General features: G+C 42.2%; 2 protein-coding genes across 7 annotated transcripts in view; one reads left to right on the top strand and one right to left on the bottom strand.

Annotated features, from left to right (window-relative positions):
- The first annotated feature begins 8,589 nt into the window (after positions 1–8,589).
- Positions 8,590–10,577, top strand: LOC129727592 (transcription initiation factor IIB). Its single transcript, XM_055685568.1, has 5 exons — positions 8,590–8,859; positions 9,128–9,241; positions 9,301–9,461; positions 9,526–9,900; positions 9,968–10,577. Exons 1-5 carry the CDS (start codon positions 8,843–8,845, stop codon positions 10,249–10,251), a joined length of 951 nt encoding a protein of 316 aa, XP_055541543.1. The 5' UTR covers positions 8,590–8,842; the 3' UTR covers positions 10,252–10,577.
- Positions 10,578–15,930: 5,353 nt separating this feature from the next.
- LOC129729385 (SH2 domain-containing protein 3C) overlaps positions 15,931–17,756 on the bottom strand; it is an 88,396-nt gene continuing 86,570 nt past the window's right edge. For 2 of the 6 annotated variants that reach the window (XM_055687916.1, XM_055687918.1), the window contains exon 12: positions 15,933–17,711. In XM_055687916.1, the coding sequence (XP_055543891.1) occupies positions 17,570–17,711 (142 nt within the window). In that variant the 3' untranslated portion in view covers positions 15,933–17,569. Of the gene's footprint in view, positions 17,712–17,756 lie in introns of all 6 variants that reach the window. The other 4 variants (XM_055687922.1, XM_055687921.1, XM_055687917.1 and 1 more) reach the window with 3 other exon arrangements.

The following is a 17,756-nucleotide window of genomic DNA, read 5'->3' as shown; positions in this document are numbered from 1 at the left end:
ACGTTTTGTTCAGAAAACGTGGCTTTTTCAAATGATTTATAAAAAACTATTATTGCTTTATGCCTTGTTCAGACTACGCCGAATATCACCTGATATCGGCAGATGATATCGGATATCACCTCAGGTGTTCATACTACGTCAGATGATATAATTTGACATTTGCTTTGGTAATTAAAAAGAGAAGAAAAAACAAAAAACAGGTCAAAGCAAAAACAGGACAACAAGAGCAATGCAATTAGGATAAAGTTGTCAGCTAGTTGGCTAGCACCAACGCGAACTCTCATATGAAATTGTCAAAATGTTCGGGATGAAAAACGCAAAAGTATTTTATTCCTTCTTACTCGCATGTAACGCGAATTGCGAAATTTCGCGGAGTAGTTTCTTTATTCCTCAGATTTGCTCTGACTCAGTGGAATAAAGAAATTCGCTATAAGTTTACCCTTCTCTCACAGAACGGAAGGTCAACTTCAGGTATATGATCGAACAGAAAGTGCACACAAAAAGGACTGAAAAATGACAATTGAATTTTCTGTGCTCTCGGGCAATATATATTTGTCGTGTACGTTTATGCCGCTTTGCCAGTGGTATAATGTGGCATAATTTATTCGATGTTTTGAATTGACGGTTATTTCAACAGTTTAACCCGTTTAATACAATCTATTACGTTCGATGCAAAAACGTTTTGGGTAAAAATTCGCAATTATTCACATTTGTGGAGTTTGTCATATTACAATAGTGTAACGAAGGTATTGTAATCGACAAATGTTGATTTGAAACACGAACAACAATCAATGTTATTGAAAAATCATACGTTTTAAAACGTTAATGTAAACGTTGAGTTTTTGCAAATCATGGCACAGATGGATTTTTTAACGCAAATTTTCAGAATATTTATAATAAATGAATCACATTTTTATTCGAAAATGAAATTTATAAACTATTTTCATCTTTCATAAGATTATATTAAATGTTTTGTCGATTGACTCTAGTCCATTCTGGGGAATATAGATTTCCTTCTCATTGATGGGACATGCGACATGCCATTCAAACAAAAATAAGCTGAATAAGGTTAATTAAAATCAGGTTAGCTTCTAGAGCAACGAATAATGCGATTGTAAGAGGTACCGGTTTCATTGTGCAGTCTTTTTTTTTAAATCTGATAAAAATCTAATCGTGATTCGAAAAAATGCGCTCGAGCAGGCAGAAATCTGTAAAAACTGCACACATTTTGAGAAAGTCATAGGATAAAAAAATGTAATTAACCTTCCCGCATAATCAATAACCATAAAACGTGCCTAACAACTAGTTCGGGATATAGTTTCGACTGTATGGGGTATCGTTAAACCATATGGATTATCATCCGTTTATGGTTATTGATTATGCGGGATGGAAAAAAAAAACCGCACATACCTGCGAATCAAAACAAATTATCGTTTTGCTGACAAATCTGGTATCTTTGCTGACAACCGAAAGTGACATTCCGCGTCGAACACTCGACAGAAACGGACGTGCAAAGTGGTCGTTCTATTACAATCCGGTCCGTGTGTACGAATAGCCAAACAAAAGAGTGTATTATTCGCGCTAAAGGCCAACTAGATTGTGAGTTGTGTCGATACGTTCTGTACCCGGCTCACAACTTTGGCTGTATTGGTGCAAAATACCAGCTGCAGTTTTGATCTGTGCACCGTGAATAGATCTTTTTAATCCAAGCCCATCAGTTGACAGTCGAGTCCGTGTCGCTGTGCTGAGTGATCTCACACCCGGCTCACTGCTGGTGGCTGTATTGGTGCTGCTGTACTGGTGCTGCTGGCTGCTTTGGGTGCAGCTTCGAACGATCGGACAACCACTGCTGGAAGGAAGAAGTAAAGAGGTACGTGTTCTTGTCGGCGCTAGTGCGCTAGTGCGCTACATTTAGCGCAATGGATATAGATCCCTCGCCTCCCGTGCCACCATCCCCGAACCCCCCTGACCCTGACCCTTCTGTTACCCCCTCCCCTGTTCATTCTCCAGTCCCCCCTCGCCCCAGGCTTTACCCGGACGGATCTCAACAGGGCAGCTATACTGTTTATTTTCGTCCAAAGGCAGGAGTGAATTCAAAGCGTTTAAACATACTGCAAATTGCTAAAGACCTGACGAAGGGGTACAAGGCCGTGACCGAAATTTCCAAGGTCCGACCGAACAAGCTCCGTGTCGTGGTCAGTGATCTGGCACAGGCCAATGCTATCGCTTGCTCTGAGCTCTTCACGCGCGAGTATCGCGTCTACATACCCGCACGAGACGTGGAGATCGACGGTGTCATAACCGATTCGGGTCTGTCTGTCGAGTGTACCCTAAAAAGCGCAACCGGTTGCTTCAAAAATACCGAAACACAGGCGAAGATTTTGGATTGTAAGCAATTGCGGTCCATGTCCCTCGTCGGCGGTAAAAAAGTTTACACTCCGTCAGACTCGTTTCGCGTTACGTTTGCCGGATCTGCACTCCCTAGCCACGTCTCGATCGACCGGGTTCGTCTGCCTGTGCGATTGTATGTACCCCGTGTTATGAATTGCACCAATTGCAAGCAGTTAGGCCACACAGCCGCCTACTGCTGCAATAAGGCACGATGTAGCAAGTGTGGGGAGACTCATGCGGAAGATTCTTGCAGTGTTAATGCTGAAAAATGTATTCACTGTGGGGAAAACCAGCATGAGCTCTCCACATGCCCGGTGTACATGCAGCGCAGAGATAAAATCAAGCGGTCACTTAAGGAGCGTTCAAAGCGTTCTTACGCTGAGATGCTGAAGAAGACCGTGACCACTTCTACCATAACATCGAACCCCTTTGATCTGTTGCCCTCTGATGAAACCGATTCTGACGATTCATCAGCGGGAACGTCTTATGCCTATCCTGGGGAGTCTAGGAAGAGGAAAAATGTTTCTTCTCCTAAACTTCCCCGTAAAGGTCCTAAGATTTCCCAAAGTGTAATGAAAAGTACGAACAAACCAAACAGTGCTGCGGAAAAACCGAAGCAAACTCCTCCTGGGCTTGCAAATTTAAAGTCCCGGAAGGAGTTCCCAGCACTGCCAGGAACATCTAAAACCCCAGTTGTTCCTTTTGCACATCCAGTTGATGAAACAAATTCTGGATTAGTGAAATTTTCTGACATTGTGGACTGGATTTTTGAAAATTTCAATGTACCCGATCAAATTAAAATTTTTCTTACAGCATTCCTCCCAACAGTTAGATCATTTTTGAAGCAGTTGACTGCCCAATGGCCCATCCTTGCAGCGATTGTATCCTTCGATGCCTAATTCAACTGCGTATATGAAGGATTCTATCTCTGTCTTACAGTGGAATTGTAGAAGTATTTTACCAAAAATTGATTCGTTTAAAGTTTTGATAAATAAAAACAAATGCGATGCATTTTCCCTTTGTGAAACTTGGCTTACTTCAAATATTGATCTCAACTTCCATGATTTTAATATTATTCGCCTTGATCGAGACACCCCATATGGAGGAGTACTTTTAGGGATTAAAAAGTGCTATTCTTTCTATCGTATTAACCTCCCCTCGATTCCAGGCATCGAAGTTGTCGCATGTCAAATGACAATACAAGGTAAAGAGCTTTGTATTGCCTCAATATATATTCCTCCCAGAGCACAGATTGGGCAACGGCTGCTCTTTGATTTAATAGAACTTCTTCCCTCGCCACGTTTGATTTTGGGAGACTTCAACTCTCATGGCGTGGCTTGGGTTTCCCCATACAATGATAACCGCTCCTCTTTAATCTATAACCTTTGCGATGACTTCGACATGACTATTTTAAACAACGGTGAAATGACACGTATCCCGAAACCTCCAGCGCGTCCAAGCGCTTTGGATCTATCCTTATGTTCGACGTCGCTACGGTTGGATTGCACATGGAAGGTAATCCTTGATCCTCACGGTAGCGACCATTTGCCTATTCTTATTCCAATTAATAACGGGTCAACTCGCATGCGACCAATTGACATTCCGTATGACCTCACACGGAATGTCGATTGGAAGTTATACGAGGAAATGATTTCAAAAGCGGTCGAGTCGATTCAACATCATCCACCACTTGAAGAATACAACCTCTTCGCGGGCTTGATTCTCGACGCCGCGTTGCAAGCCCAAACGAAGAAATATCCCGGCGTAACGATCAAAGAACGGCCTCCCACTCCGTGGTGGGACCAAGAGTGCTCCGATGTCTACACGCAAAGATCCGACGCGTATCTGACCTTCCGGGATACAGACGATGCCGACGACTTTAAACGTTATTCGGAGCTTGATACCAAGTTTAAAAGCTTGACTAAGGCAAAGAGACGCGGATATTGGCGTCGGTTCGTAAACGAGACGTCGAGGGAGACATCAATGAGCACTCTTTGGAACACAGCCCGAAGAATGCGGAATCGCGTAACGGTCAACGAAAGCGAGGAGTCTTCAAGTAGGTGGATATTTGATTTTGCCAGGAAAGTATGTCCGGACTCTGTTCCTGAGCAAAACATTGTTCGCGATGCGTCTCCGGGCCACGACGCGATTGAATCACCTTTTACGATGGCAGAATTTTCAGTTGCCCTCCTGTCCTGTAACAATAACGCGCCTGGGTTGGATAGAATCAAATTCAACTTGTTGAAGAATCTACCCGGCAATGCCAAGAGGCGCTTGTTGAACTTGTTCAATAAGTTCCTGGAGCAAAACATTGTACCGCAGGATTGGAGGCAAGTGAAGGTGATCGCCATCCAAAAACCAGGGAAACCAGCTTCTGATCACAACTCTTATAGGCCGATTGCAATGCTATCCTGTATCCGGAAATTGATGGAAAAAATGATACTCCGTCGTTTAGACCATTGGGTCGAATCAAATGGTCTACTATCGGATACTCAATTTGGCTTCCGCCGTGCCAAAGGGACGAATGATTGTCTTGCGTTGCTTTCAACAGATATTCAGCTGGCGTATGCTCGCAAAGAACAAATGGCGTCTGCGTTCTTGGACATTAAGGGGGCTTTTGATTCCGTTTCTATTGACATTCTTTCGGGTAAACTTCACCGACAAGGATTTTCTCCAATTTTGAACAATTTTTTGCACAATTTGTTGTCCGAAAAGCACATGCATTTTACGCACGGCGATTTGGCAACTTTTCGCATTAGCTACATGGGTCTTCCCCAGGGCTCATGTTGAAGCCCCCTTCTTTACAACTTTTATGTAAATGACATCGACGAATGTCTGGCAAATTCATGCACGATAAGACAACTTGCAGACGACAGTGTAATCTCTGTTACAGGAGCCAAAGCTGCCGATTTGCAAGGACCATTGCAAGATACCTTGGACAATTTGTCTGCTTGGGCTTTACAGCTAGGTATCGAATTCTCTCCGGAGAAGACTGAGATAGTAGTTTTTTCTAGGAAGCATGAACCTGCTCAGCTTCAAACACAATTAATGGGTAAAACGATTTCTCAGGTTTTGGTACACAAATATCTTGGTGTCTGGTTCGACTCTAAAGGCACCTGGGGTTGTCACGTGAGGTATCTGATGAAAAAATGTCAACAAAGAGTGAATTTTCTTCGTACAATAACCGGACAATGGTGGGGAGCCCACCCAGGAGACCTTATAAGGCTTTACCAAACAACGATATTGTCTGTTATTGAATACGGGTGTTTCTGCTTCCGCTCCGCAGCAAACACACATTTGATCAAACTGGAGCGAATACAATATCGTTGTTTGCGTATCGCCTTAGGTTGCATGCAGTCGACCCATACGATGAGTTTGGAGGTCTTAGCTGGAGTACTACCATTGAAAAACCGCTTCTGGAGCCTGTCTTCTCGTATTCTTATCAAATGTGAGGTCTTGAACCGTCCCGTGATTGAAAATTTTGAAAGGTTAATCAAACTTAATTCTCAAACCCGTTTTATGACATTGTATTTCAATCACATGTCCCAAAATATTAACCCTTCTTCGAATATTCCAAATCGTGTCGACTTATCAAATACTTCTGATTCTACTGTGTTTTTCGATACATCCATGATAGAAGAAACTCGTGGCATCCCGGATCATTTACGCGTGCAGCAGATCCCCAAAATATTTTCCAATAAATATCGAAACATCAACTGCGACAATATGTACTACACTGACGGATCACTTCTTGATGGGCCACTGGCTTCGGTATCTTCAATAACAATTTAACCGTCTCCCATAAGCTCGATAATCCTGCTTCTGTTTACGTCGCAGAAATAGCTGCAATTCAGTACACCCTCGGGATTATCGAAAAAATGCCCACGGACCATTATTTCATCTTTACGGACAGTCTCAGTTCCATTGAGGCTCTCCGATCGATGAAAGATGTTAAGCACTCTCCGTATTTCCTGGGGAAAATACGGGAACAACTGAGTGCTTTATCCGAAAAATCTACTCAGATTACCTTAGCGTGGGTCCCTTCTCACTGCTCGATACCGGGTAATGAGAAAGCGGACTTTTTGGCTAAGGTGGGCGCAACAAACGGTGATATTTATGAAAGACCAATTGCTTTTAATGAATTTTTCGCACTTGTACGTCAGAATACGATCATCAGTTGGCAAAATGCTTGAACCAGAGGGGAATTGGGAAGGTGGTTACATTCCATAATCCCCAAAGTATCGACGAACCCGTGGTTCAAGGGGTTGGATGTAGGTCGGGATTTCATTTGCGTGATGTCCCGGCTTATGTCCAATCACTATAGATTTGACGCGCATCTCCGTCGTGTTGGGCTCGGGGAGAGTGGTATCTGTGCCTGTGGTGAAGGTTATCACGACATAGAGCACGTTGTTTGGTCATGCCCTGTATACCGTGACGCCAGGTCTAGATTAATAGCTTCCCTGCAGGCCGAAGGTAGGCAGTCGGCTGTTCCTGTTCGTGATGTCTTGGCAAGCCGTGACCTATCCTACATGTCCCTTATATACGTTTTCCTGAAATCCATCCACGCCCCAGTTTAGTCCAATCCCCTTCCGCCTACATCCAACCAAACGACAAGAACTCGTTAAGACCCCGGATCCGGAAACAGCAACTAGACCCGCACGATACTCTCAGGCCCCGAGGGAGACAACCCAATATGCCAGTCCGTAATATCTTGGCCCAGCAGCGGAACATATTCAATATGCTGCTTACCTATGGCGATGGAAAACCATCAAACAACAAATCAGTGCTTTTCATGCAAAATATTCTAGCTTAAGTTAGATTTAGTTTCAGCTCGTAGTCGGCAGCGAGGATAAAAAATTTGCTTTTAGTTATTAAGATACTTTAGAAAGTAAGCTACCAGATATAAATGGCGCCGTTAAACATTGAATTGTATTTGTGCCGTGTCAAATAAGCTATAGATGAGGAAAAAAAAACCGAAAGTGACAACCTTACAGAACACTAAAAAAGGATCCCAAGAGGTTCGTTTCAAGGGGTTTCGTTGCATTTTCAGACACTCCTCTAGTTACATCAAAACTCTTCAAAGTCATATTATCGTTGTTGTGATGTTGGTGTATAGAAACATAGTAAAACGGTATGTCAAAAGTACAACCGGCTATATTGCAAAAAAAAATGCCAAAGACTAAAGTTGTTTATTAAAACAAACGATGACCAAAATTCATCGCATCTTATAATATACTATTTCGATGCATTCAAATTATAAATCCGGTAAAGCTACATACCTTGCTACTGATATTCATTCATTTTAGAAGCAGTTCACAACTTGAAACACATGAATTTGCGATTTTCATTTGATTAGTTAGTAAGAATCTATTAACAAGTAGAAAAAGTTATTTGCTGTCGCTTGGTGATGCCTCGTCTTCAACCGTACAAAATAAAAAAACGCTTCCCCGCTCGTGCCTACTTGTTGATCAAACCGTTTCACCATGTCCTATACGCTATGGTTGGGAAGTTAATGTGATAAATAAATGATAGATATTAATATATATATATATATATATATATATATATATATATATATATATATATATATATATATATATATATATATATATATATATATATATATATATATATATATATATATATATATATATATATATATATATATATATATATATATATATATATATATATATATATATATATATATATATATATATATATATATATATATATATATATATATATATATATATCAACCATTACCGAAATATTTTTCATGAAATAAAGTTGTCAAGCCCCTAGAAATAATGTGTTTTCCTTCTTACAGATGCTTAGCAGGGTTAACCTGTAGTGTTTTCGCCGACAGATTTATAGCAGTGTGTTTGATTGATTTCGATAAAAGTAGTATAAATTTTGTTGATTTTCCGTGTAAAAAGCGTTCTTTCCACCCCTAGAGAGCGCTGCAAAATTCACTGAGCACTTAGCAGTTTTCGTATCACAGATGACCTTCCGTTCTGTGCTTCTCTTCAAGTATGACGTAAATGGCTCAAAAGTCTTATATCTGTTAGTTTACCCTCGTGGCCTGCAAAATGATTGAAATAGGGCTGCCATCCCCTTGTTCTTTACCTACAAGACTTTTTTCCGCTGTCCCTTAACTTTTTCGCGCCATTGACAGCAAACAAATCTCTGACAGGAAAGTTAAGCGATGGACTTTGAATTCGTCAGCCACCATCAGACGTCAACTAGCGAAAGGCAAAGGCAGAGGCAAAAAGCAGGAAAAAATATTCAGTCCAAGTGAAAACTGTAAATAAGTGCTTGTGTCTCCAAAAAGGAATCGTACTCATTGTCTGAAGTGTTTGGTTTCGTGTTAATCAATCGGAGTGTGACTCAAAACCCATTTGTGGCAGTGTAAATCTCCAAATAACCCTCGCTGTTCTGAACAGCGAAAATGGCAAGTTCATCAAGGTAATACCTGTTCAAAGCAGAAAAAAGTATGCGTTTAGTATGAGCTTAGATTAGAGCATTACTCTGTTGAAGGACAGAGCACGGAAGAGGCTGGAACAGGGGAAGGCAACCAATTGAATGATCAATCCACGATTTACCCCTTCCAAGTTTTGATTATAGTATCGTTTAATAACTTCGTTCAATTTGTGCCGATAGTATTGATTCGTGATGAAAAATGGTTGAAAAGTCTCCTCACGAAATGTTTACATTTGTTTGTTTTGCTCGATAGGGATCATCACCTGAACAAGGTTTGCTGCTATGCACACCCGGATGCACCACTAATAGAAGATTATCGAGCGGGGGATATGATTTGCTCCGAGTGTGGGCTGGTTGTTGGCGACAGGTAAACTAATTGCACTTATTGCGACTTGAAAAATAGTTATAAAAACCATTCCTTTACAGAGTAATAGATGTCGGTTCTGAGTGGCGAACTTTCAGCAATGAGAAAGCTGGCGTCGATCCATCTCGTGTTGGTGGTCCAGAGAATCCGCTGCTTTCCGGTGGCGATTTGTCCACAATGATTGGACCAGGAACGGGACCAGCTTCTTTTGATGCTTTTGGAAGTAGGTCATAGACTGTTTCGAAAATACTTTTTACTGAAAAAATATATGTGTTTTTTTTTTCTAGCCGCCAAATACCAGAACAGACGCACTATGAGCAGTTCCGACAGGGCACTCATAGCAGCGTTTAAAGAAATCAGCACAATGGCCGACAGGATCAATTTGCCAAAAACAATCGTAGATCGGGCCAACAACCTGTTCAAGCAGGTTCACGATGGCAAAAACCTGAAGGGTCGTTCGAACGATGCTAAAGCATCCGCTTGTTTGTATATCGCGTGTCGTCAGGAGGGAGTACCGCGTACGTTTAAGGAAATCTGTGCCGTTAGTAAGATCAGCAAGAAAGAAATAGGTCGATGTTTCAAGCTGACACTGAAGGCTCTCGCCACATCCGTTGATCTCATTACAACAGCTGATTTTATGTCTCGTTTCTGCGCGAATCTGGGTAGGGTTTTTCATATTTTATTCCAACACTTTATAGACAAATCTGATGTTTTTCGGTTTTATAACAGATTTGCCGAACACGGTGCAGCGTGCCGCAACACATATCGCTCGCAAAGCAGTCGAAATGGATATTGTACCTGGACGATCACCAATCTCAGTAGCCGCCGCAGCTATCTATATGGCGTCGCAGGCATCCGATCAGAAGAAGACACACAAAGAAATAGGTGACATTGCCGGTGTGGCCGATGTCACCATCCGACAGTCGTATCGTCTAATGTATCCCCATGCAGCCGAACTGTTTCCGGAGGACTTTAAATTCACCACACCAATCGATCAGCTGCCACAGATGTAGAGCACATCTGTTCTCCCGGTGTACCTTTGAGAGGACAACGACGGAAAATGTTTCCTTTTCTGTATCGCAAACTTGATCGGAACCGTTGTTCTGTTTGCTTTTTTGAGTAAAGTTTCTAGTTAATTTTTCAGTAGTGCTGCCTTCCTTCAATGGCAGAACAACAAAAAACAAAACCGATTAGAGGCCTGCCTTCAAAGAAGAAAACTGTCACCTCACCTGATCAGGGGGAAGTATGAAATACAGTGTTATTAATTATGAAGTAGGTGTAATAATTTCTTTAATATGGAACTACAATAAAAACAATACAACCGATTTAGGTAAGAATAGTTTGGCTTTTTTTAATTCTGAGAAGTTAGAATGTTCTGTTGAAAGAGCAAAAAGGCGCCGTACACAAATTACGTAACGCTAAAAACCTAGATTAGGTAGCTGAACGCTTCAATCGGGCATTGGTTGAAAAGCTAAGATCCATAATGATTCATTCAAGAGCTGCGAAGATGCTGTTGGCAGTGGCTCTGACGGCAACATACCTCCAGAACGATTGCCCTACTGTGGCTTTGGCTGAAAACGTAACCCCTGCAGAGAAGTACGTACTTTACTGTTATGGCGACAGATTATCTTAGCCGGCCGCTCATCTGCCACCTGTGCTACGTAGCCAGTCCACTATAACGTGCCGTGTTTCATCAGCTTTACAATATCAGCGTGTTTGTATACTTCGTACAGCTCGTGATTCACACGCCTGCACTACACCCCATTTTCTAGCTTGGCTCCGAGTATTGATCGCAGGATTCTACGCTCGAAAACCCCAAGCGCTCGTCGAACGGCCTACTTCCACGTCCACGATTTATGTCCGTAGAGTGCCACCGGGAGGATCAGAGCCCTATAGAGTGCAAATTTCGTACGGATCTGTAGGCTACGGGACCTAAGCTGGCTACGCAATACAAATTCGAGAGTACCAAGATAAACAAATTCGTCGACCACTTTGAAAGTATCGTCATCCATCTTCACCGCAGAACTACCACGCTCTCTGCCAGCCACTATATACTTCATTTTGGCAATCATTATGGTGAGTCCAACTCTCGCAGCTTTCCTCCTGAGAGCTGTAAAAGCGTCCTCAACAGCTCTACGATTAACACCAATTATACCAATGTCGTTCGCGTAGCCTAGAAGCATGTGAGACTTCGTGATGATGGTTCCGCTCCTCTGCACACCTACCCTTTGTATTGCTCCTTATAGAGTTGGAAAACCATGTTCAAGCATAATCTGACATTACTCGTTGCGTTTCACTGAATTGTACGCCGCCTAGAAGTCAATGAACAGATGGTGTGTCTGTAAGTTGTGTTCTCGAAACTTATCGAGAATCTGTCTCAAGATGAACATTTGGTCCGTTGTAAATCATCCCACTCGAAAACCACATTGGTATTCTCCAACAAAAGCTTCCTGCAACGGCCTCAGTCGCTACAACAGGAAACGGAAGAGAAATTTATAAGCGGAATTTAGGAGGCCTATGCCTTGATAATTACTACAGTCGAGTTCCTTCTTGTAGATAGGGCATATGAGTCCTTCCGATCAGTCGGTAGGTAGTTGTTCCTCAGACCATGCCCTTTGGATAATCTGGTGAATCGCACTACTAAGCCTCTCGCTCCTGACTTTGAAAAGTTCGGCCGGTAAGCCGTCCTTCCCAGGGGCTTTGTGGTTTTTCAGCACTTCGCAAGCATTCTTCACCTCGTCCAAAGTTGGTGGGTTCACAGCTTGTCCGTCCTCCCCAATTTCTATCCTGTTCCCCACGACGACTCTCCTGCCTTCCTCACCGTTTAATATCACTTCAAAATGTTGCTTCCAACGCCTGGGTCACCTGCGATTTATCGCTAATCAAGTTCCCCTCCCTGTCATTACACATGACAGGTACTGGCCCGGTCCGCTTCTTGATTCCGTTAATCGTTCTATTGAAGCTCCTCGTGTCGTGCCTGGTGAAGTGATTCTACGTCTCCGCAAGGACGCGATCGTAGTACTCACGTTTCTTACGGCGGTGAAGCCCCTTTTCGGCAGCTCTTGCCTCCCGATATTTCTCCCGCATCTGACGCGTCACACGATTAGCTGCTACTAGGCCCGTTTCTTCTCTTCCGTCAGTTCTAGACACTCAGCATCGAACAACTCACTACGCGTGGTTACCGTTGTCATGCCTATCAGTGATAGGCTATCACTCCTTGCGCTGTTTCGCTGACCGCAAACATGGATGTGCTTCCATTGCTCGTTCAAGTGCACTCTAGCTGGTTCTCCGATCCGTCTATCAATTTTCCGCGTATACTCTGCAGCATTTCCTTCCACTGATAATCTCTGGATGTCCAGACGTATCTCCCTCGCCGATCTCGATCCTACCTCCAAATTCTACCTAAGAGATAGTGATCCCAGTCGCTGTTTGGCCCTCGAAAGGACCGTCTAACAGCATGAGGTCGATCTGGGAACAGGCCTCTCCATTGGGGTGTCTCCAGGTGTGCTTCTGAATCCAGGTGTGCATACCTGCAAAATGGGTACTACAGATAGCCATTCACCTGGCCGCGGCGAACCTAACCTCAAGCCGTTGTCGTTGGTAGTAGAGTGCAGGCTTTCCCTACCAATAACAGGACGAAAGAACTTCTCTCGTCCGACTTATGCATTCATAGCTCCGATGACAATCTTCATGTCGTGTTGTGGGCACTCTCCATACGTTTTCTCAAGGAGCTCATAAAACTTCTTCTTTACGTCATCAGTTTTATCGTTTGTTGGCGCGTACACGTTGATAAGACTGTTATTGAAGAATCTGCCCTTGATACTCAATACGCATAGACGGTCATTACAAAGCCTCTACCCAATGACACGCACGCGCTTTATTTGGTTCCGCTTTGTCGCTGCCACTGTAGTAGATGTGGTATTTGAAAGAAGTGCACGCGGTCGGATAAAACGCCCGGAATTCACGTTCTCCGGTGCTAAGCCAATGCACCTTTTGTATGGCTGCTGCCTTCACTTTTGCCTTTCGTAGCTCTCTGGCCAAGATGCCCGCGCGTGCCAGTTCGAGCAGAGTCTTAACATTCTGAGTATCAAGTTTCCAATCGTTGTCCTTTTTTATTTGCCTAGGTCTATACCGATTGTTCCGAAGAAAGCAGGCCTCAAACTCCTGGATTTTGATCCATATCGACAATTTCAATGATGGAAACGAAAACTTTGATTGTCTAGCTGTCTTATGAATATAAGAAATACCGTCAATCACAAAGAAATCACACAGAAATCCCCATTCGAAACAAATCGACCTATATTGCAGCCATTCAGGAGCCTCTTCGGGTGCTGAAAAAAAACGCCTGCAAAACAGATGGAAACTGCTTAAAATAGGTTCGGGGTGGTTGGAATAGTGTCCCTCAATAGGTAACTTTAATTGATTATTGTTAAAGTTTGCTAACTTAGTTTTACAATCTGAAAACAAGTTCTGACAGAGAAAAAGATAGAGAACAGATTAATATACTTCTGTTTGAATTTCACCCAACACATTTCGAGTATTTCGTCTCAATACACAGGCGGTTCCTAAAGCTGCTTAGAATATGTTCCCTACCCTATGTTTATTTCAGCATGCTGCCTTACTAGGGCTGCGATACATAGTCTCGCGACGGGGCTACCGTCTTGGGTGTAGCTGTCGAGACACCGCATTTCATAGTTCAGCGGTCCGCTCCGGATCAGTCGCTGTTTGAGCCGCCCTTAATCTGGGGAACAGACGCTCAGGCAAGCTGCTCTCCAAGGAGAACAACTCTCCCTTTCCCCTCCTGTACACGGTGAAAGTTTGTCATTTACAGAAGCCCATGAATGGTCTCAAGAGAGTTCTTAAATACCAGATCGAGAAACTGAACCAAGTACTGTTGAAGCTTGGGTTCAAAAGATCGTAACATGACTATTGCTTGTGCACTCAGACCGACGAGAGGAAGAACAATGATGTTCACCTGTTTATATACGTCGACCATCTGCTGATCAGGGGAGTACAGCTCAAGACGGTAGAAAAAGTGAAGAAAGTTATTCCAGTTCTTCAAGATGACAAATTGTGGCGAGCAACGACACTTCTTTGGAATGAAAATTTAGTATGACCAGAAATTGGGGAAAATGTATTTTTTGCAGGCAGCTAACATTGAGAAAGTGCTGAAGAAGTTTTGTATGAATGAGTGCAACCCAACGAAGACACCCGTGGAAAAAGGATTGCAGACAGAGCATTTTGAGCCAGATATTTACTTTCCGGTAAGATAGATATAAGAGAGCTATCAGCAATAACCAGCGCAGCAATATTATCTGAAAACGAGTGGTGCGGTACATTATGCAGGAACGAAGAACATGTGGTTGGGCAGCGGATACAGTAGAGCGCAAATCAGTAAGCGGCTTCTTGTTCCAAGCTTACGGCAACACGGTCTTGTAGACAAGTAAGAAGTACGTGGCATTAGGTACTGGTGTGATTGAAGCCAATTTCTGCCAATTCTCAGATATGAGGGTAACCGTGGTTGCATAGGAGTGGCCCAAAACCTGTAGTGTAAACGAGCAAAACATATTGATATCAAACACCATTATATTCGCGACCACATCGCAGCTGAACGCATACGAGTGGAGCCTATTAGGACCAACAAAGAGTTTGCGGATATCTTCACGGAAACGTTGGACGATGTATGGACGAAGATCTACGGCGAGCAGTTGGGCTCCCATTAAAAGGGAATACGGGGTAGGCTCTGCCAAGCATGGAGAAGATTTTCAGTCATTCCTAATCAAGTGCACGTCTGGATGATTGTTTTTCAATAGGATCTTTCTTATTTGTAAACGTTCCGTGAGTTCGTACTTTTCCGTCCAAGTCCAAGTCCAGGTTTGTTTTTTATTTTTCTACCCACTGATTTGGTACCCTTCGATAATTGTCGAGCAGGCGGTCGCCTGCTTCGCCTTCTCGTTAATCCGGGCCTGCACTTACCACGATGACAAAGTATCTTCTTTTCCGCCACAGTTGTTAAAGATGCAGAGGTAAACTCGGTCTCCGGTAACAACAATTGTAACACTCCCTTGCTTCCCTATCCGACCGTAAGGACGTAGCTGTGCTCGGTGTAAAAGAAGAGCGAATGGAACAGGAATGGATCGAACTGTCTGTGAATGTAATAATAATAAACCTTGATTTGAACAGTGATTCAAACTAGTTTTTTATTCACTACAAGCACCGTACCATATTGGACAGAGAGTAAAGACTCGAATCTACCAAAAAAGTTTTAGGCTAAGGTAGTCAACGGTGATGGTGCATCCACCGCAGCAAAAGCGTAGAAAGCTGGTTGCCAAGTCGATCAAATGCGTTTTCATGGGTTACGCTGAAGATACTAAGGGCTTTCGGGTATACGATCCGTAGCACGTTGATGAAAGACATTAAAAATTTGGAGCTCAGAAAGACCCAGTTGACATCCTAGATATTGAATGTGAATCGATGAGATACCATCGAGGAGGCCACAGTTTACTCCGGACGAGCCGGCTTTCCAGCTTCGGGAGGAGAATTGACACTGGAGGAATCATCGGAAAGTAACCCATCAGACAACCAACCCGATGTTCTTGTAGCTTTTAAAAAGGGCTTCGGAGTAGGATCGCTAGTTAGTATAGTTAACGTCTACTCGAACGTGTGTTCCAGGGATTCCGGAACGAATTTTCACCGCACAAAACTAGAATAAAACATTTAATTATTTTATTCAAATTCTATTTATCATATATCATTTCCTGTTCAAATATCATACTATTTATACGCTTATGGTTTGTGTGTATGTGTACAGATCTCGAGCTTCTTCTCCGAATATCTTACTGTTCGACCAGCCTTCTGTACAATACATGTTACGGTACTCTTTCATCTTACAGTTTGCGTAATACTTTCCTTTACCAGTTTTCACCCGCCTCAAAGTCTCTGTGGTTGTATTTCTCCTCTCACGTCCACGTCTACGTTTCATGCCTTCGCTATCATATTTTGTTTTGTTTTGTTGTTTTTTTTTTATAGAGAAAATGGCTATGTCACATGGTATGTAAATAAGATCGTGAAAACGTGTTCAATCGCTATGTTTATACTACAGAGTTATTCAACGTTTATTGGTTAGTTGGTTTAGTTTTTTAAACCTTAGATTTCTCGCAAGAACTCCAGGATGTAGGTACTGAAACTGATCGGTACGCCCATTGCTGGAAGTTTCGTGTTCAAACTCAACAAAAATGCTTTTATGTATAATTAATTTGCTTCAATCCAACATTTGTTAGTGAAAATGCGTTATGTACGTTTATGTTTTGTGAAGAGTAGATTTTCATTATTATAAATAGTTAGCATTATTATCATACCGCTGACAGCACAAAACGTACCCATGATTAACTATTTTTATTTATAACTGTTGCCTACCTGGTTTATATGGATAAACTTGCGCTGTCTATCATGAATACGGGCGTCTACAATAGCACTACAATACAATTACGGTTTTTTTTTGTGGGAAGTGTATGAAAATGGAGAGGGAGAAAGGGAGAGTTACGAATTTTCAATTACGTTGATATTCAATTAAAGATAGGTATTGCTTCAGAAGGTTTGAACATATTTAAAACGCTTTTTAGAAAGCCTAAAACATCAGTCTATTTTATAAGTGGATCGTTCTTGGGATCCAGCTTTTTTAAATTATTTCCAGTTACTTTGACATGTGTGTGTGCAACAAAGCCAAACTTTTTTGTGAAGGAAAGATTGAACCGTAAAATTATTTCCATATAAATTATGTTCAGTGAATTGAACGCTACGGATAACCTTTGTTGTAATACTTCTTCGAACTATTTTAAACAACAGTTCCCGTCAATACAAGCTACCGGAGCTCTTCGAAAATAAATAGAAAGTTATCAAATCACAATTATTCCGTTCGCTTAAGTACACAAAATGAATGCACGCTATTAGTATGTACTTCGATTATTGGTTTGTTTCGACTAGATTTGATTCAGTTATATAAAATCGATTCAGCCTGACTACGCTGCATTACGCTGGTAAATATTTACCGAGAGCTTACTGTAGTATATGGCATTTTAAAAACAACTTCCAAAACTTAGGTCCGGTATTGGCCATGAAGGCCAGTACTGCTTATTTAGTTTAAATTATTGTTTTGTTTGATTCGTTTTTTTTCTTCAATATTTGAGCTAAAAGTGTTGTGTAGAAAGTTCATTGCCTATAAAGATGTACTTCCGATAAATTCTTCTGTTGTAGATGAAAGATGTTGATGAGTTGAAAGTTGAAGAAAGTAGTACGAGCAGTTTACAGAATGTTTAACGGTGAGTTCAGAGTTTAACCCGCTGCATTCAAGGCAGCATCGTTGCAAAACTTATCAGCCATTACGCTGAGTACGTGTTCAAACTTGGCGTGGCGATCCTCGGCGGGCATGAAGCACCCCTTGCTACCCCACAGGAACTTGACCTGGAACTCCGTCCTAGGAAAAAGTTTGGAAAAAATCATATAGAAGGGCTTAGGTTTA

Source organism: Wyeomyia smithii, chromosome 3 (assembly GCF_029784165.1).
Source record: "Wyeomyia smithii strain HCP4-BCI-WySm-NY-G18 chromosome 3, ASM2978416v1, whole genome shotgun sequence".
Taxonomy (NCBI): Eukaryota; Metazoa; Arthropoda; class Insecta; order Diptera; family Culicidae; genus Wyeomyia; species Wyeomyia smithii.
The sequence above is the reverse complement of the archived record's forward strand: the minus strand, read 5'-3'. Positions and strand labels throughout refer to the sequence as shown.

Excerpts from the sequence above, each read along its gene's own strand:
- LOC129727592 (XM_055685568.1), top strand. Across the intron at positions 9,242-9,300 it reads GGGCTGGTTGTTGGCGACAG|AGTAATAGATGTCGGTTCTG; the intron begins GTAAACTAATTG and ends ATTCCTTTACAG. Across the intron at positions 9,462-9,525 it reads TTCTTTTGATGCTTTTGGAA|CCGCCAAATACCAGAACAGA; the intron begins GTAGGTCATAGA and ends TTTTTTTTCTAG.